Here is a 21,848-nt window from a genome sequence, read left to right on the forward strand (position 1 = left end):
ACTTCGCTAACCGCATAAAAGAAAACAAAAACAAAAACATAAAAGAAAATGGGTTGCACAACATCGGCCGAGGAACGTGCAGCGCTCCAGCGTTCAAAGCAAATCGAAAAGAATCTCAAAGAGGATGGCATTCAGGCGGCAAAAGACATCAAGCTCTTGCTACTGGGTAAGTCTCAATAAATATAAAAATATGTACATACGTATTAATTACGCTTAAAGCAGCTGCCAGAAAACCAAAATCAAAGATTTCCACATGCTTGATGGCTCCATCTATGGCTTGTTAATTATTTTAACACCGCTCTGACCATTTGCTAATTCTAGTGACATGACTTCCACCTCTTAACAGTTATTTTTCGCCTTAACCTGCAAAGTTCACAAATATTTCAAAAACAAAGGCACCCTAGAACCGTATAATAGGAACGGTACGGTGCTCCCGTATCGTCTTGTGTTCTTCTTCTTTACTGACGTAGACACCGCTTACGCGATTATAGTTGAGTCAACAACAGCGGGCCAGTCGTTTCTTCTCTTCGCTATGTGGCGCCAATTGGATATTCCAAGCGAAGCCAGGTCCTTCTCCACTTGGTCCTTCCAACGGAGTGGAGGTCTTCCTCTTCCTCTGCTTCCCCCGGCGGGAACTGCGTCGAATACTTTCAGAGCTCGAGTGTTTTCGTCCATTCGGACAACATGACCTAGCCAGCGTAGCCGCTGTCTTTTAATTCGCTGAACTATGTCAATGTCGTCGTATATCTCGTACAGCTCATTGTTCCATCGGCTTTGGCTTTGTGTTCTACTACTAGAAATATAAGTATTTATAGCCAAACGGTGGTCTCTCGACAAAGCTGTTTAGTTTTCGTTGGGGTCGTTCATTACGTGGGACCCAAACCCAGCGCACCACCATCGCCTTCAAACGGATGTTTGACTACCTAGGGGATACTTCGTATAAGACTTGAAGTTGTGAGATACTTGAGCCATATGCAAAAGAATCATTTCTGGCCACTCGCTAGCGAATGGCGATCAGAGAACTTTCCTCACTTGCGTGAACTTCTACACATGACTGCATCCTCTGATGCAATGTGGCGTCAATTGGTGATTTCAAGTGTTGCCAGGTCCTTCTCCACCTCGTACAGCTCATCGTTCCATCGATTGCCGTATTCGCCGTTGTACAAAGGACCATAAATCTGCTGCAGAACCATTCTATCGAAAACTCGTAGCGCGGACTCATCAGATGTTGTCATCATCCATGCCTCTGCACCATAGAACAGGACGGGGTTGATAAGTGACTTGTAGAATTTGATCTTTGTTCGTCGAGAGAGGACTTAACTTCTCAATTGTCTACTGATTCCGAAATAGTACCTGTTTGCAACAGTTATTCTGCGTTGAATTTTGAGACTGACGTTGTTGTTGCTGTTAATACTGATTCGAATAATAAGATGAAATTATCTACGAGTTCGAAGTTATGACTGTCACCCGTGACCTGGGAACCAAGCGAATTAGTTTCTCCAGGAGTAGATTGAAGAAGTCGCCCCATAGAGAGTTCACTTGTCTGAAACCTCGCTTGGTATCGAAGTGCTCGGAGAGGTCTCTCCTGATCCTGATGAGAGAGCTTTTGGTACTACTCAACGTCAGCTTACATAGCCGACATAGCACCATAGAGGCAGTTCTTTTTCGAAGGCGGCTTTAAAATCAACGAAGAGGTGGTGCGTGTCGATTTTCCTCTCACAGGTCTTTTCCAAGATTTAGCACTCGAAAAGTCTTTATATGCGATATTAAGAAGGCTTATCCTACGGTAGTTGGTGCAGATTGTGGGGCTCCTTTTTGTGAATTGGGCAGAGCACACTTAGTTTCTATTCATTAGCCATGCGAAGAAGCTGATGCATACACCTTGTCAGTTCTAACAAAATTGTTCGTCATAAAAATTTGTCCGGAAATATGAGCTTTTGAATCTGTAAGCTAAAAATACGTTGACAATATTTTGCCTTTATTCAAATGCATAGCAACGCTTCTTCGCAAAATTCCGATTATTGTGGTTCGTTGCTGTAGTAAGCCCCCTCCCCCCTCTCCATTGTATCGTACAACGTGTTTATGTTTGAAAGGAACGTGTAATTGCTAGAAAAGTAATAACATACTCAGTAAATTTGATGTTGTTTGTATTTTTGCCATTTTCGTTGACAACCTTGTTGTTGCTATTGTACTTTTCTAGTAGTTTTCCACCAGTAAATCGCTTTTAATCCACGGCTCCATGAATGTCATTTGACAAACCAACGGAAATACCGTTATATATAAGTACGTATGTATATGTGTGTGTGTGTAATTGATTGCAGGCGCACTTGTTTGAATATCTCGTCTGTGCCTGTGTGTACGCGTGTGTACGATTGTCTATATTATGCCCTAAACTGCTGCAAATACGAGCCTACTATCGGCCCACTTCCTCTGTTGCTTTCGTTTTGTCTATTTTTTTGTGCAACTCTGGCAGGCAAAATCGTTGTCTGGCGCTCCGACAACATTGTAGAAAGTTGCTGCAACACACACAAGCACACACATAGATAAACACACACGTGCTTGTTCAGCAGAAGGAAATTCCTTCCACTTGCCTGATTGCAGTGCAACTCACTTCCGCTCACTCACCACCGACCAGCCGCCAAAATCGCCTGCATTTTGTGCAAATATACACATATATGTGTTCGTATGTGTGTGTGGGTGTGTTTACTAAGGCATACGGTAACTCCCACTTGTCGAACTCTAAGTACTCGTTGCACTCGGCGTACAGTCGTCTCTAATGCGAGCGACTTGTTTCCGCGCGTGTGGGTGAGTGCAGCAGTATACAGCCCAATTGGAAATTGGAAATTTTTGGTTCATGCAAGTGAAAATTATATTTAAGGGGTTACATGGGGTTCACGACTTCAAAAAAAATATTTTTTTTTGTCTGATTTTAGTTCTATAACACCTTTAGATGTCTTGTCTTCAATGCTCAAGTTGAAGTTACAGGCTTGAAAAGTAGCGGGCTCGAGGTCAACTTTATAGTCAAAACTTTTCTCGAAACTGTGTCTTCAAAGTCGATTGTCAAGATTGCTCGCACACATTGCTCCAAATGACAGCAGAAGTTTGTGGCAGAGGTAAGGTGATCTCATCCCAGCGGATGAAAGAATTAAGAGGTGTAATGCCAATGACTCTGTTCCCAAGAGACAGCATTGCCAAAAGGGTAAACTTCATCAAGCAGGTCAAGGTTACTCTTAGCAGTAAGGCTGAATGAAATGATTCCGCACTCAAACCTTGGGTCTATTGTGGCCTCTCTTAAATCGCAAAGACCTACCTAGCCACAGCATATTGATAAATTCCAAAATACTGCTAGGTGCTAGTAAGTCGATGTGACCCCTATTTGGAAAGATGGATCCCAGGGTCTTTATTCTGCATTTACAGACTGCTATGCAGTCAATTAGTAGATGTTCTGTTATCAGGCTTCCTGTCGCAGAACCGTCAATTTGCATAAGAAGCTAGGCCTATGTTATATAAGTGCTTCTTGAGCTTACTGTGGCCAGTTTAGAATGCGACAAGTAGCCCGAGTTTGTCCCTAGGGAGATTGATTATATATTTAATCCTACTGAGGTTATAACCCACTAATAACACCTACCTACTTCTTCCTTGCGGAGCACCTCCTTTATGGTATGAATACTCACCGCGATGAAGAGTTAAGGCCCTACCATATTGGTGGATGCTGCGCAGCAGGCGAGCTCATCAGCCAGTTCATTCCCTGTTATACCTTTGTGACCGAACACTCAGATGACGTGCACTTGGTTACGTTCCGACTATATACGTACTATTCAGTCGATTTGATCTCATAGGCAAGCATTGCTTTAAGTGCCGCTTGACTGTCGCTAAGTATGGTTATACGTTCGTTGCGACAGTTGCGTTGGAGGTTTATTTTAAAGCTTCGACTTATGGCAAAGACTTCTGTTTGAAAAATGCTCGGAAAACTTCCAATAAGTATAGAGAGTTTGGTCCTGCGACTCCTGCACCAATCCCTCCGACGTTTACAAGCCGTCGGTGTACCATACGGGATCTATTCTTCAACTAATGTTAATAGCAGAACGTTACTTGGATTTTGACTAAGCGTCAGCTGTCAATGGTTAACTGTAATTTTTGCTTAAAAAAAAATCAACAATGTTGCCATACTTGTCCCATTCTTCTTAATTGTTATTATTGATACCGCCACCGTATTCCAACAGGGTTAATTTTTATGCATACTGCATTCAACAGTGTGTACATATTTAAATGGAAATCACTGTAGCAGAGACTAAATTCTAAATTGCACAACCGAGACGACGACGACGAATCGTTAAATAGGCATCTACCAACAGCAGCAGAGAAAAATCGAGTTCACAACAACAACAAACACTCAACTGTCTCATTACAACTACCGGTTTTACCTGCATATGCACATGGCTACCCTCTCGAGTGGGCGGCACTGGTTGCTTCTGTTGCCGTACACCAAATTGTGGCGCTCTCCGCCCTCTCCTTCAGGCTTGTTTGCTTTCTTTGTTTGTTTTAACTGTTGCAACTGAATTTTTTTTATGTCATTTGTTGTTGCTTTCATTGCTGCTGCATTGTAACCTTCTTGACAACAACAACAGTAACAACCATTACATACATTATAAATGTGTAGGGCTTTACTACGCCTAGTAATTGTTCGCGCTCGAGCAGGGTAAAAATTATCGTCGACGACGACTAAAATAAAAACAAAAACAATAACAACAAAAAAGAAATAATAAAAACAAGTGTTAAATAGTGCAGATGAGGCAGGATAAGCAACTTATTTTTTTTGGTGCTTTTGCTTTATAGTTTGTCACATAGTCGTCTTCTCCTCGATGTTGAAGTGTTGGACCCGAGGCGCGTTAAGCGCTCTTCACGCTATTTTGAATGATTTACATGTATCTAAGGATGATATTTACAAGGGCGGTCAGATAAATTGGTAACTGTGCTCCTAACAATAAATTTTGTCACACCTTTTACAATATGAGATATATCTTCTGTGGTATTCTCTTTATTTAACACAGAACTCTTAGCTCAGTTCAGTCTTTAAAGTAGAAATAGCTCTTCAAAGTATTATAATCTGGGATAAAATGATGACATTTGTAACCTAATACCGCTTGTGAACTTCAAAAATAAAGTCGGAGAGCCCTATGTGGAGGGTACACCCTTTTTTCTCTTTGTGAGTGGCCAATATTTATTTAACTGTTATAAAAAATCTCAAAGGACGACTATTTAATTTAACCGAAACAGTTAAAAATTCATGGTTTTTCTTATCTTTTTCTACCAAGTGTCATAGATTTTGATGTTTAGTATTGTGTGTTTGTATGAAGTCTTTTACCAAGAAAAAATAGCACGATGACATGACAAAGAATCATCCTGAAAGATGAGATCGTTTTCTTGCCAAAAGTGCGCTTCAAATGAGGATGTTAAATATTACTCCAGTATTTGCTGAAACTTAATTGGGTTTACTGTTCCATCTATTAGAGCCAGTCTTCCAAGTTCATGGTAAGAAGAGCATCCCCAAACCATTCGGCTGCCTCCCTGCTTACCCGTTCTTCGGACACATTTTTCGCTTTAGCGTTCATCAGTTTTTCTCCTTACGTACGATATTCTATAGGGTGATTTTTTAAGAGCTTGATAACTTTTAAAAAAAAAAACGCATAAAATTTGCAAAATCTCATCGGTTCTTTATTTGAAACGTTAGATTGGTTCATGACATTTACTTTTTGAAGATAATTTCATTTAAATGTTGACCGCGGCTGCGTCTTAGGTGGTCCATTCGGAAAGTCCAATTTTGGGCAACTTTTTCGAGCATTTCGGCCGGAATAGCCCGAATTTCTTCGGAAATGTTGTCTTCCAAAGCTGGAATAGTTGCTGGCTTATTTCTGTAGACTTTAGACTTGACGTAGCCCCACAAAAAATAGTCTAAAGGCGTTAAATCGCATGATCTTGGTGGCCAACTTACGGGTCCATTTCTTGAGATGAATTGTTGTCCGAAGTTTTCCCTCAAAATGGCCATAGAATCGCGAGCTGTGTGGCATGTAGCGCCATCTTGTTGAAACCACATGTCAACCAAGTTCAGTTCTTCCATTTTTGGCAACAAAAAGTTTGTTAGCATCGAACGATAGCGATCGCCATTCACCGTAACGTTGCGTCCAACAGCATCTTTGAAAAAATACGGTCCAATGATTCCACCAGCGTACAAACCACACCAAACAGTGCATTTTTCGGGATGCATGGGCAGTTCTTGAACGGCTTCTGGTTGCTCTTCACCCCAAATGCGGCAATTTTGCTTATTTACGTAGCCATTCAACCAGAAATGAGCCTCATCGCTGAACAAAACACGCGCGCGAAACACATTTCGAACCGAACACTGATTTTGGTAATAAAATTCAATGATTTGCAAGCGTTGCTCGTTAGTAAGTCTATTCATGATGAAATGTCAAAGCATACTGAGCATCTTTCTCTTTGACACCATGTCTGAAATCCCACGTGATCTGTCAAATACTAATGCATGAAAATCCTAACCTCAAAAAAATCACCCGTTACATAATATGTTGAACTTGAACTCGTCAGAGAAGATTATTTTCTGCCAATCGACTTCAGTCTAGCTTTGGTGCTTTTTAGCTCACTGCAGGCGTTGTTGAAGCAATTTCTTAATCAAAAGTGGTTTTTTGCGGTTCGGCGAGCATTAAAACCAGCATCCCGGAGCCTGTTTCGTATAGTTCTAGCAGTGATATCGGTTTTAATGTCTTCTATGATCTTCATCCTGATGTCCTCAGCGGTTTTGAATCGATCATTTAGGCTAATGTGATCTATTTGCCGATCCTTCCTAGAAGATGTTTTCTTTGCTGCTCTTGAGCCTTTTTTTTTACTCAGAGATCGACTGCTTAGATATTTGAGTTTTCGGCTTTTAAATCCAGCCTCTTTTTAAGAATAGCTTAGCGCAAACGACTCATAATACTCAAATAGTATTTCTTGTTGACAGTTTGGCCAGTAGGAAGGGATTCGGAGTGCAACACAGCTCGATAATCGAAGAAAACTGTCACCATAACCTTGATTTTCGACCTGCTTGACGTGGTTTTTTTCGGCTTCGGCTCACCTTTGTCACGATATTCGTCCGATTCATCTTATGTTTTCGAGTCATAAGCATAGGTCCAAGATTCATCGCTAGTAATAGTACTTTTGATGGCATCCTGGTAGTCGGAAAGCATTGTTTTACAGACGTTAACGCGACACTGTTTTTCGAAAAAACTGAGTCATTTTGGAACTAATCGTGCTTTTACATTTGTTCGTCCCAAATAATCTTTCAAAAGGTTTTCACTGATACTTCGGATTTTTTCAATATGCCAGTAAGATATCTGACTGCTTATCGTCGATGCTCAAGCACCAATTCCTTTATATTATTGACGTCCTGATCATCAGTTAACGTTGATGGCCGGCCTTGTCATGGTTCGTCGTCAACGTGTTCTCGACCCTTCTTGAATAATTTGTGCCAATCACCGAAGGCCTTTTCCTACATTCTGAACGTTTCGTCAAAATTTAGTCGAACTTCTTTGTAGAATAATTTCAGTTGTGAAATCAGACTAGAACAACCGTGAGCCGAACTAACCTGGTCTGCCGCTTTATAAAAAGATATATACATATATATTTATTTGTCTGTATGTGCGGCGCTTATTTTGAGAGCAATTACCGCTAAATCGGTACAGCTTTGTTTTAAGCATAAATAAATTATGTAACAATGGCTTCCATGTGTTATAGTCACCAACACAGCAAATGTAAATGCCAAGGATAGGTTTGCCAGCAATTTTTTTTGCATGTTAATGCAATCAATAAATTAAATTAATTTGGCTTAGATGAGCAATTTGCCTTTCTCATTTGGTAAGCATGTCGTTAGGCGGAAGAAATAGTGCTTACGTAGCCTTAATATGCCGTTAGAGGCTTTGCTGTGGAAATAGTAGTAGAGTTTATGTATGTATGAATATTACCGTAAGGGCACACTGCGTTGGTTTGTGTGAGAGTTGGTAAATCGAGTTTCTGTATAATCTATAAACTGACATAACCAAGCCGAAAATTAAGATACAAAACAGTTATTTGGTACAACGAGGCAACTGTGGTTTGAAAATTTTTAAAAAGTAGGCGTGTTGCCACCCCCCAATAGGTTTTATGTTTTTATTTTCTCCTAACTGTTCCAGTAATATCAAATTTTCACAAGACAAATTATTTCGACAGCTTTTGCGACGTGGTGAAAATAGATGAAATCGAATGATAACCACGCCCATTCCCCATACAACGGTTTTGTTAAAAGCTACTAAAAGTGCGATAAATCATCTCAATGAACCAAAGATAGGAAATTTCACATCCACGGTGATATGAGAGGTCCTTATAAGAGTCGGTGTCAAAATTTGACGATAAGCGTGGCACCGCCCACCTATACGTAAAATGACAGAGATACCCGCTTTACCAATTTTAACCAAATTTGGTATTTGTATAGAATTGATTTCACATTCCCATGTTACATTGCGAAATCGATTAAGAACCACGCCTACTTCCCATATAACATAATTTTAAATTCCATCATACATAGTGGACGCATTTTTCATTTAATCAGACCCTAGCCCTCATATAACTAATATCGGGATTTTCAAACATCTGTTTGACTTTACTCCTTATACCATACATATATTGTTGATGGTATGTGTGGTATCTTAATGAAACTCAGTGACGTGGGAGTATAGTCGCGAATGCGATGACTGATTGTTTGATAACAGGAGATTTGCTTCGCTTCTTTGTCCAACCTGGAGAAAGCAGTACTAATGACCAGTGATATCGATGTCATCGGCGTGCGCCATCAGCTGTACACTCTTATAGAAGATACTATCTTCTATATTCAGATCTGCAGCTCGAATTATTTTCTCCAGCAAATAGATTTAAGAAGGCGCACGATATAAAGTCGCCTTGTCTCAGACCTCGTTTGATATGTAGCGGCCCGGTGAGGTCCTTCCCGATCCTGAAGAAGCTTTTGGCATTGCTCAACATCAGTTTACAGCCGTATTAGTTTTGCAGGGATATCAAATTCTGACAAAGCGGAATTAAGGCGCTCCTTTTCGTGCTGTCAAGAGCAGCTTTAAAATCTAAGAAGAGGTGGTGAGTTCTTTCCAAGATTTGTCTCATGGTGAATATCTGATCAGTTGTTGATTTTCCAGGCCTAAAGCCACATTGATAAGGTCCTATCAATTTGTTGACGGTGGACTTTAATCTTTCACATAATAAACTCGATAGAACCTTATATGCGATATTGATTAGGCTTATCCCACGGTGGTTGGCGCAGATTGTGGGGTCTCCCTTTTTTGTAGATTGGGCAGAGCATACTTAAATTCCAATCGATGGGCATGCCTTCGTCCGACCATATTCTACAAAAAAGCTGATGCATGCTCCTTATCAGTTCTTCGCTGCCGCATTTGAATAGCTCGGCCGGCAATCCATCTGCCCCCGCCGCTTTGTTGTTCTTCAGACGGGTAATTGCTATTCGAACTTCTTCATGGTCGGGCAATGGAACGTCTGCTCCATCGTCATCGATTGGGGAATCGGGTTCGCCTTCTCCTGGCGTTATGCTTTCACTGCCATTCAGCAGGCTGGAGAAGTGTTCCCTCCATAATTTTAGTATGCTCTGCATCGGTTACTAGATCACCTCTGGGGGTTCTACAAGAGTACGCTCCGGTCTTGAAGCCTTCTGTTAGTCGCTGCATCGTTTTGTAGAATTAACAAGCTTTTCGGTCTCAGGCATTTCGGCGCTCTCTCTTCCTTTGTCTACAAATGCGTCTCCCTTCCCTCTTCAACACTCGGTATCCATCCCACCCTCTCGTGTTGTTTAATAATATATAGGCCTGCCAAAAATAGATAAAACTTAACCTTTTCTTACTTGTTTGATATTAAAATAAAAGAAATTGTTCTTTTTTATTATTTACTCCTCTAAAGTCTAAATAAAAAAAAATTGACTGCTATATAATCGGTTGCGCTTCTGACTACCAGAAATAATGTCTTATTTTTATAGGAAACAATTTTATGACACTTTCTTTCACGGATTTCAGAATAACTTAATTGGTTTTGTAATTAATAATAAGCGTAGTTAACAAATTTGCAAACTTTTTCTATGAAATAATCTATTTTCTAACTAAACTAAATAATCAAACAATACAAACCTACTCATTTCTACACTTGATACAGCTACACAAAGCACTTGCCATATATGTATGTACATGTGTGTGTATGTATCTATGTACGGTCACCCCATGTGACCGTGTTCATTCAACGTTATATATCTACAATTTGACAGCATTTTCATTCAATATTTCAGCATTTGGCAAAGCAACTGCGCACTGCGCCGAAAACTATGCTAATAAAAGCAATGTGTGTGTGTGGGTGCTGTCTAGAGCTTTCGCCACTCTGACAATAGTGCTCACACAATTAACTGTTATATCATGCACACACGCACACACATACATACACACTCACCGAGCGTTTTGCAACTAATGCTTACATAGCAACCTTTTATAAGTAAATGAAGTAATATTCCAATGTTGACTGGAATTCACAAGGGAGGCGAGTTGGAAGTAACGAATTTTCCATGAGCGAGATAGCGACAGCCCGGCTGGAGACTAATCAAATGAGAACTTTGCTATTGCTGTTGCTTTGGTGGCTTTGTGTTGGCAATGCCACACAGGATATTACGTTGTTTATCCTCTTCTTTATCCTCTCCTACTTTCGAAAGTTTGATAGTGTGTGTGTGTGTGTGTAAAAATGTCACATTGGTTTTGATGATTTATCCGGGCATACATCCACACATGATGATTTTAAGATGTCAAAGAAAACATATTTTATTACAGCGTTTAAGATATTGAGAAAGAAAAGTAGAAATATGAGAATCTTCCGCCAAGCGCCATGTATTTAGAGTATGTTGTGACACACCTTTGTGTTTGTTTTTACCGTAATTTTTGTTCAACGTCTCTTTATCTGTAACTCGGTTAACTTTATGTTACAAGTGTGCAAAGGTTTTAGAAGGAAGCATCGTAGGCCTAATACAATATAAAGGGTTATCCATTTCATAGTTTCCTACATTTCTAAAGAAAGAACACAGAAACTTCAAATTTCATGGGAAATGTTTATTAGCATTCGAAAAATCATTCTTTGGCATTCATTTTTTGAAGTTTAACTCTTTCAAATATTGCCCGCGGCTACGTCTCAGATGGTCCATTTGTTGAGTTCGATTTTCGATGACTTATTCGAGTATTGGTAACTGACGAATGGCACGAATGAATTTTTGCTCCAAGGCCTAAATCAAAACGGGATTGTCTGCAAAGACTTTAGACTTTACATTTTCACAGAGGAAAAAGTCTAGTTGTATGATATCACACGATCTTGGTGGCCAAACGACTGGCCCAAAACGTGAAATTTTCTGCTCACGGAAGTGTTCTCTCAATTAATCCAGTTTTGCGCGGATGAATTCATTCGGGTGGTCTTCGATACTATGCTTCACAACAGCAATAACGTCTTCCTTGCGTAATATATCGTCTCTAAGGATGCGCATTATCAACTAGAGTAAACGTTGTTTCGGTGTAAGTCTGTTCATTATAAAATAGCTAAACCAAACTGAGTATAACAGCTGTTAACTTGCCAAAGATCACATTCAAAATTGTGTATTTGAAAACCACATTTCTAAAAACAAAACCTTCTATAAGGTGTGTATCTCTGCTAAAAATGTTGGCCTACATTTAGGAGCAAGATTAATTTTGTGGGACTATCGAGTAAGGGAGGTATACAAAAAGTCTGAGTGATAAAATATTTGATTTTACAAAAGGATGTTTATATAGGTTGTATAGTACACATATACATAATTATATTCACAAGTATGTACTATGTACATACATATGTACATTAAAAGGGATTGCCGAAAAGACGGAAACATCGCGTATGCCGGAAATGTTCTAAGGATCATTCTGAACTACTTTACTTAAGGGACTATAGGTCCCCAATATTAGCTGAGTTGACCACTGGAAGGTCTAAAGAATGCAGAGCATAGGGACGAGTATACTGCCTTGGGGTACGCCAGCACGAACAGGTCTCAAATCCTAGTTTTGAAGTGTTCTACCCTATTACATTGTTCAATTTTGCCATGAGATTTTCTAAAGCCAAACTGATGATTCGGTATAAGCTGCTTGTCTTCCAACACCGGTGAAAGACTACGTAAAAATGTTCTCACGAATACTTTCAAGACTAATTGATCGACAAGAATTAACCAGATGTTCAGATTTTCCGGGTTTAAGAATTAAAATTACCTCAGCATTCCGCATCATCAGCATGATTGTCAGATTTAGTATTTGGACTAGAAATTTAGGGATTTTTTTCGATATTAAGGGAAAGAAATAAATGTTTTGGAGTAAAAAAAAATATATATTTCGGACATAAGAAGCTAAGTTTCAATTAAATTTCCTGAAACGACTATGTTTTGTACAATATAAAAATAAAAATTTAGTTATGGGAATTTTTCATATAAATTTTGAGGTTATATGGAAGAGTTCATAAACAAAAGTTGTAGATCTTTCCATTATCTACGACATTACTATATAACTTTTTTTCAATCGGACTCATAGTTTCGTCGTAAATCGGCATAAGGCCTTCCTAGCCCTTAAAAATTGAGCCACACCCATCCCCTTCCTTTTTTACCCTAATGTTTATAATTTAATTTTTCGTTTCCGATGGGTTTCAATCAACTATGAACTTCTCATTTTTACCCCAGTCTAATATGAGTACTTTTTATTATAAATTTATTCTACCTTTTTCAATAAACTTATGAAAAATAAAGTTACGTTATTTTGCATTTTAGTTGACGATTTGTATATTGGTAGATTTATTATTAATTGTTTCAATTTCAAATTATTACCTATAATAATAAATAACATTTTACGCTCAATAAAATTACCTTCAATTAGCTTAAATGCCAATATTGTTTGGTGCCATCTACGATTGTATTGTGAATGCAACATTTCCTAGCAAACTGTGCCACAGCTGTGGAGACAAACTCACACAAATTGCATAATTTAGCAAAGCCAAAGATCAACTAAATAAAAACAAAGTCAAAGTGATGAAAAAATTGAGAAAAAAGTTAGCTAAATTAATAAACGTACTTTGTAAATTTGAAAAAATAAAAATAAAAATAATAAATGGAAATCAACGAGTAGAATTTAATTGAAAAGTCAAGTAGATCTGTCCCGGTTATAGCATCAATTGTGTGCACGCATAGAGCTCATAAATGAATGGGCAACCCCTTCGCACTCGACCGCTCGGACACAGACACACGCACGCACATCAAATGTAAAATTACGCTGGGCACGGCGGTTAAACGCTGCGGCACTGAGTTGTCAATTCTCCACTTGATTGCATTGCAGTTTTGCCGTTATTGCCGTTCCCTTTTATTGTTGTCAGTATGACACTCTCCATGCATACGTCGTCTTGTTGTTGTTATATTTGTTATTGGTGTTGCTATATTTCTTGTTGTTTTTGTCATTGTTGTCTTTGTTGTTGTAATATATCTTGTTGTTGTTGTTATGCTGGTGTTTCTTGTTGTTGTTGTCACTCATCACCACCATTGACAGCGGCAGCGTTGGTCGCTTGACTTCTGTGTTTTGCTCACCAAATCAATTTAATAAGATTTAAAACAAAAAAATATGAAAAAAATAAAATAAAATATTAAATATACACTCACACATACAGTTACGAACATACACCGACCGGTATTGAGGCGAAATTGACTGTTTGATGGCACCACACGACATTTGAAGTAAGTCTATTGAGCGCCATTATTGTTTTGGTGAATTAAATATTTCGATTTTGGAGCAGTATATATGTACATACAAATGTATATAACAGCACACTTGCATAGCTACAAACATATACGAGTACACATACAACCACACACACACATATGCGCACATATTTATTCGCTTGTTAGATTAGAAAAACTATTTTCAACCTTAATGGCCCGATGTACCGCAAATTTTTGCAGGCACTCACCGGAAATGGATATGTGTACCGTTATGTGTGTATATACATGTTTGTTTGCTTTCATATCTATGCATGCATGTACATGCATACGTAGTTTGTTGTTGTTGGCAGCTATTTTTGTGTGACATTGTTCGCCGCATCCACACTCTATGGTTATCTGCCACCATATGGATTATCGATATTAAGCAGCGCGATAACAATAAAATTGCCGAAATTGATAAAGAAAATTGCTAATGAGATTTCGGATGAAAGTGTGTGCAATGACAAAACTAATTGAATTTTTGTGAAATTATTAAATATAAAAATTATATTCAGCTTGTTAGCTGCACAATTAGTTTCGGTAGTTGCCAGATTTTCATGCGAAGTTGTATTAATTATGTTTCTCAGAACCAACAGATTTTTCGTCTTACCATTTGCTACCATTTTCATTGATCAGCCATGTGTGAGAAGGAAGGATTTGGAGAATACTTAGGTTAGATTGAAATTACCAATTCTATTTTCTCCATTATTGACGTAGCTACCGCTTACGCGCTCCAGTCGTTCTTCATTTTCACTGTCTGGCGCCAATTGCAGATTCCAAGTTTAGTCAGGTCTTTCTCTAATATAACTGGTATTTTTAACATAGTGAAGGTCTTCCTCTTCTCTGCTTCCAACGGCGGGTACTAAATCGAATACTTTCAGAGCTGGAGTGCGCTTTTCCATCAGAACAACATGACCTAGCCAACGCAGCCACTGTCTCTTGATTCGCTGAACTATGTACATACACTAGGCATCAAATGAAAGTATGAATGTGATAAATATAGTGGCAACCTCAGATTATTCATTTACTTCCTACATTATCGCTTAAGAATAAATTCATAAAGCATTTCATGTAGATGCACCGTTATGTAAATAAACATTTGGAGTAATATTTGCACTTATTATTAAGACTCAATAAATATTTACTCCATTGAGAGTGATGAGTCTTCGCTGGTGAGCCTATGAGTGCGCGTCAAATGAAAGTATAATTTTAGTTTTGGTTCATTTTTTTCAAGTTAAAACTGAATTTTACTAGAGATTTAATAAATTTGTATTTATTAAGGGAATTTCTGTTATGGTGAAAATTTTTTTTTTTGTTCTTAGTAAAAAATATAAAAAAATTGTAGAGAATCGGATCTTAATTGTAAAAGATGGGAATAAGGGTGAAAGGTATCAAAAAATGTATGAAAAATATTACACTTCGATCAGAGAGGAAAGTAGAAAGATTTTTGAATACTCCAAGAGAAGAAAGACATGCAAAACTCAATACGGTGGAGGTCCAAAGTCCAAAATTTCTATACACGCTGAGCGGCTTGTACGAGAAAAGCTCCTGAAAACCCTGAAATTTTATCGCGGGAGTTGATTGAAAGTTTTGGTTTGGATGTTTCCATTAGTACAATGAAAAGAAAACTACAAACAGAAAGGTTTAAAAACTATATCGCAAAAAAATTACCTATGTTTTCCATTTCGAGTAGGAAAAAAGGACTAGAGTTTGCAAAACAATATCCAAATGAGCCAACCGCAGTAATTTAGTCCGATTAATTCAAACTCGAGCTAAGGAGTTAAAAAATACGTAAGGGAGTGGGGTGTAAGCCTTCTGATCGCTTAAAACCACAGTGTATACAAGCATCAGTGAAGCATGGAGGATGTTCTCTCATGGTTTGGGGCTGTTTTTCAAAATTTGGTAAAGGTACTGTATTTAAAATCGATGGACGAATGACGGTGGCTTCATATGTTGACATTCTTAGCGAAAATTTGAAAATAAAAGCGAAAAAAGTGAACTTGGGGTCGTTTATCTTCCAATAAGATAACGACCCCCAACGCACATTTCGCCTGACTACTCGCTTTTTTGAAGAAGGCTTAAAGAAAAACTGGCCTGGACAGCTCAGTCACCGGATCTAAACCCAATTAAGCATTTGTGGTTAATTTTTGATTCCAAAATACCAAAAAGCAGCCTTACAAACTTGGAATAATTTTTCTTAGAGACGAAGCGTCAGCTTGACATTATTCCAATGAAAATATTAGAAAATTTGGTTCGAGGCACGCCAAAACGTCTTCCTGCAGTAATTCAAAATAAAGAAGGCAATAATGATTACTAAATTTACTTTTAAACCAAACGCTTTGTATTTTTTCAAAATTTATACTTTCATTTGACCACTTTTATTTAAGAGTCTTTTTTTCAAAGTGGAACAAAATTTTTTTCTTTCTATTCCGGAAAAAAGATATTTTAATTTATAATTTGTTACTTAAATACCTATGTAAATGTCATATTAATATATGAATTATTAATTGTTTATTTTAATAAAACTGCATTGAAATGACGTCTGTGAAATTTATACTTTCATTTGATGCCTAGTGTATATCAATTCTGTCATATATCTCGTTCAGCTCATCGTTCCGTCGACTGCGGTATTCGCCGCTGCCAACGCGCAAAGGACCATAAATATTTCGCAGAACCTTTCTCACGAAAACTAGTAACGTCGACTCATCAGTTGATGTCGTCCAAGCCTCTGCACCATATAGCACGAATATGACATGAGAGCCAAGTCGGGAATGCGATGACAGTTTGTTTGATGACAGGAGATATCTCAACTTGTCCTAGTTGACTGCAAGACCCATTTGCGTCGCTTCCTTATTCAACACGGAGAAAGCAGAACTAACGGAGCGGTTGTTATGTTCAATGATATCGATGTCATCGGCGTACACCAGCAGCTGTACACTCTTATAGAAGATAATACCTTTTCTATTTAGGCCGGCAGCTCCAATTATTTTCTCCAGCAGTAGATTAAAGAAGTCGCACAATAGGGTGTCACCTTGTCTGAAACCTGGTTTGGTATCGAACTTCTCGAAGAGATTCTTCCCGATCCTGAATTCAAACATCCCGGCATAAAGACAGCTCTTTTCGTCCTATCAAAAAACAGCTTCGAAATCTATAAAATCGTGATATGTGTTGATCTTCTTTTCACGGTCTTTTCTAAGACAGTTCAGTCAGTTGTTGATTTTCCAGACCTAAAGTCCCACTAGGTTCAATCAGTTTGTTGATGGTAGGCTTTAACCTTTCACACAATACGTTCGATAGAACCGTATATGCGATGATGAGGAGACTTATCCCATTGTAGTTGGCGCAGATTGTAGGGTTTGCCTTTTTACGGATTGGGAAGAGCACACTTAAATTCCCAGCTGATTCATGCTCCTTATCAATTCTTCACGCGGCCGGCAATCCATCGGCCCTCGCAGCTTTGTTGTTCTTCAGACTGGTAATTACTATTCGAACTTCTTCATGTTCAGGCAATGGAACGTCTGCTCCATCGTCATGAGTCGGTTAAGCCATATCTACCTGCCTGTCCGTGTACTCCTTCCACTTTTGAGATAACGACCTGGTGCATGTTCTTTTCTCCACAAGACGATGCATATTTGTCGAAACCGCCATTATTGGATCACTGTAGCATATAGCTGCCATACAAACGGACGGATCATAATCTCGATAAAGATCTTTCTATACCCTTTATGGTATCAAAAATGCATCAGTGAAGGGTATTACAGCTATGGCGCAATCGTAGTTATTTTTTCATTATTCACAATTAATAAAACCTTTAAGCTTAAGATGAAGATTTGCACAAAAAATGGAATTTTATGAATTAAGCGTACCCGTTTCATGGGAATTGCCTTCAGTCGCACGTGCTAACCCAATGTATACCGCTCATGTGCAGCAGCGCAATCGATTTCGATGGAACTTAATTAATTCGTTGAGGCCATTTGTACCTGATGACCGCACTTGAGATTTCAATGTCCCTTCTGTCATCAACTTTTGTAATTAAAGACAAATCTTTCTGTCTTTCTTCCTTACAAGTGCAAAGTGTTTTCCTGGAATTCAAGCATCTCTTTCATCAGCGCAGATTCCCTTCTGATGGATTGGCTTGGTTCATTTTTTATGACATGCGAACAATTTACAGCTTCAGAAGCAGAAACGAATGGACATGCATGCTTTTAAAAATATTTATTAACCCCACTTACTCGCAATGCTCCCCCACCGTACACGCAATCCACAAAACTACACAGACATCGCGTACATACAGATGCATATCTGGACCTACTTCCAAGTTCGTTAGAACAAATCGTTGCTGTCAGCAAACATTGTGTTGTCTGAACCTGCCAGAGAGCCTCAACCAACAACCAAATCAATCACAACGCACGGAGGCATCGTCCAACTAAGTCGCTGCAGCTTTTAGTGCCAAACGTACACACACATATTTGTAGGCATTAAGTAGCGAGTTGTAGTGAGCACAATACGTTAAATGTGCCGTTGCGTTCAGTCAAACTGTGGGCATAAAAATTAGTAAGGCAGCGCTGTGCTCGGGTACACCGGCTTTGAAAAGTTATCCCTCTTTGGCGTAAAGTGACAATAGAGGACTGACTATTCGTTTCCTTTTTATTTGTGTTATATTTTTCTAAAACACTTTTCCTTTTCCTTTAAGCTGAGAATTTCAACCCCTTTATCCAGCTTCCCAGATAAGCCAAAAAATCCAATACTGGGACGCTTTTAGGAAAAAATCGTAAAAACCGTAAATTATATAATTCAAAGTCAACAAATTAACTTTATCTTTCGACAAATAATCCCTTAACCAAGTTATACAGATTTTTTCTGTGTCCACGGATAATCCACCGGATAAGGTAATATGTGTATATCAGCCATAATTTTCATAAACCTTAATCCATACTGATTGAAAATTACTTTAATCGCGATAACATTTCAAGTTTCCCTACTTTTTTGAAGAAAAAACACGGAATTTTTATTATCATTCGAAAGAACATTCTTTGGTATTTATTTTTTGAATATTATCTCTTTCAAATGTTGGCCGCGGCTACGTTTCAGATGGTCCATCCGTTTAGTCCAATTTTCGATGACTCGTTCGAGCATTTCGACAGGTAACTGGCGAATGACACGCGTGATATTTTGCTCAAAGGCCTGAATCGAAGCGCGATTGCCCCCATAGACTCCACACTTTACATATCTCCTCAGAAATAAGTCTAACGATGTGATATCACACGATCTTAGTGACCAATCGACCGGCCCAAAACGTCAAATTATCTGCTCACCGAAGTGTTCTCTCAATAAATCTATTGACTAATGCGATATTTGGGAAGTGGGCCGTCTTGTTAAAACCAAATGTCACCGAGATCACGCACTTCAATTTCAGGCATCAAATAGCTGGTTATCATGGCGTGATGACCTGCATCATTTGTGAAGAAATATGGACCGATGATTCCACCGGCCCAAAATTCCCACCAAACCGTTGATTTTTCTGTATGAAACGGCAGCTCTTGAATATTTTCAGATTGCACTTCATCCCAAATGCTGTAATTCTGCTTATTTACATGCCCATTAAGTAAGAAATGGGTCTCACCGCAAAAAAAATTTGGCTCGAGAACCTCGGATCTTCTTTAAACTTTTCAAGCACCCAAAGAGGGAAGCGATGTCGCTTAGGAAGGTCGAGCGGCTTCAGTTCTGGCACAAGCGAATTTTTTACGCTTTCAAATTAAGATCGTAAAATGCGCCAAGTCGTTCTATACGTCAGTCCGAGTTGAAGGGAAAGGCGCCTTGATGGTGTTGCGGTCAGTACGAGTACGGTGCTCGGGTATAACCTAAGCAGTTAAATAAATAAATAAAGTAACAATATAACCCTCAAGTTATACCATATCAGCCTTATCGTATGCCCACGCCAACGAATAATCCCGTTTGAAGGACACGAACTCTGCTGCTTTGATAGATGACCAAATGATAAATTGAGCAACTTATGCTGAGGCTCCATCACGAGCGAAACATGTTGGCAGAGCTTAAGCATAACCGCTTTGAATTTCCTCGAAAAAAAAAATTATTTCAATAAAACAGTTGAATATGTAATAAGAGCCTCAATAAATAAATAAAAATCAGCAATAAAATAATCGGAGAATGCGTAAAAATAGCGAAAATCATATTTGTGTACTATGTGTACCTTGCGTCCCATAATCCCCGAAACTTCGTCTGCTGATGAGTTATTCTTCTATTCGTGCGTGTGCTTACGCACTTCCAAACACTCAGGTCCATACATTATCCATATGTTGGTACAGACATATAGACATGTATCCAGCGTGTAAGGTACACAACCTGCTGCTGCTGGCATATCCAGCATTCCAGCTGGGAGTGTTTATTACTGCACATGCGCAATTCCAAGAGCGTGTATGGCGCGAGTTATCATCAATGTACTCACTTGGGTAGTGAGAGCTACTTCGCTCAGCAATTGTTTTCTACCAACACCACCGTGGCAAATTGCTCTCGCGGAACACCCTTCAGATAGAGGGCTGCCAACTCAAAGTGTTTTAATGATTTCAGAGAAATTTTTTCATATGTTGAGACATCTTTGAGAATTTATCTTCAATAAATTCTTAACTAAAGTTGTAAACTGTTGTTAGTTTGGTAAACGGTAATCTAAGTAAATAATAGGTTATGTTACTTTAAAAAGGTTCTATTTGTTTGTTTGCTGGTAAAGTTCTGGCACTTGTTCATCGCCGAACTGAAGAGTCGTTCGAACGTATAAAGCATTAGTCTGCCGGTGGCATAAAATATATGCTAAAAAAGAAGTTTTAAGATTAGTCCACCTCATTCGTAATGAAGTACCCAGATGTTGAGTAACACCAAGAGCTGCGTCAGGTTCAGGGACGACCGCCCCGAGATGTTCGATACCACGCAAGGTTTCAGACAAAGGGACTATCTATCCTGTGATTTCTTTAAACTATTTCTGGCGTACACCAATATCAATATCATTGGTCTCAGCAACTGCGCCGAGATAAGCGGTAACTCTGATATACTTAGTACAGCGAATCAAGAGACAGTGGCTGCGCCGACTAGGTCATGTTGTCCGGATGGAAGAGAACACTCCAGCTTTGAAAATTTTTGAATAAGTACCCGCCGGTGGAACCAGAGGAAGAGAAACATCTCCACTACGTTAGAGAGATCAGGTGGAGAATAACCCAGCTGAATTTTGTATCGTGAATCGGCGCCAAATTGCGAAATGAAGAAACGACTGGCGCTCTGTCGTTAACTCGGCTACAATCACGTAAGCGGTGTCTATAAAGAAGAAGAAGAAGGAGAGCCGCATTGACTACCATTGTCATTTCTACAGTATCTAAACCTTCTGACTGAACACGACACAATCAAAATGAGAAATTTAAAAATTTGGAAACTCAGCATTTCGGGATTTTGAAAACTCAATTTCGAGATCTCGAAAACTTTCGGTATGAAAACATTAAAATTGACAAACTGGGAAATTAAAAATTTGCAAGCTTAGGATTTCGGGATTTTGAAAACTCAATTTCGGGATCCCGAAAACTTTCCGTATGAAAACATTAAAATTGAAAAACTGGTAAATTCAAAATTTGCAAGCTCAGGATTTCGGGATTTTGAAAACTCAATTTCGGGATCCCGAAAACTTTCCGTATGAAAACATTAAAATTGACGAAATGTTAGAAATTTCTAATTTTGAGATTAAAAAAATTCCATTTCGGAATCCCGAAAACTTTCTTTATGGGAACATTAAAATGAACGAAATGATCTCACACTCGAAATTTCGAGATTAAAGAACTTCCATTTCGGGATCCCGAAAACTTTCGAGACTTATTGAGATAGTAAACATAATTCATAAGAGGATATGAAGGCACAAAGTACGTACAATTCAAACGCAACAGCTGTCTGAAGTTCTAACACC

At 38.7% G+C, this 21,848-nt stretch overlaps 1 protein-coding gene across 1 annotated transcript in view; it reads left to right on the plus strand.

The window, feature by feature from the left end:
• The window catches only part of LOC105233214 (G protein alpha o subunit), a 91,607-nt gene continuing 69,759 nt past the window's right edge, over nucleotides 1–21,848 (plus strand). Inside the window, exon 1 of the mRNA XM_049451996.1 lies at nucleotides 1–166. Within this exon, the coding sequence (XP_049307953.1) occupies nucleotides 49–166 (118 nt within the window). The 5' untranslated portion in view covers nucleotides 1–48. The remainder of the gene's footprint in view (nucleotides 167–21,848) is intronic.

Source organism: Bactrocera dorsalis, chromosome 3 (genome assembly GCF_023373825.1).
Source record: "Bactrocera dorsalis isolate Fly_Bdor chromosome 3, ASM2337382v1, whole genome shotgun sequence".
Taxonomy (NCBI): Eukaryota; Metazoa; Arthropoda; class Insecta; order Diptera; family Tephritidae; genus Bactrocera; species Bactrocera dorsalis.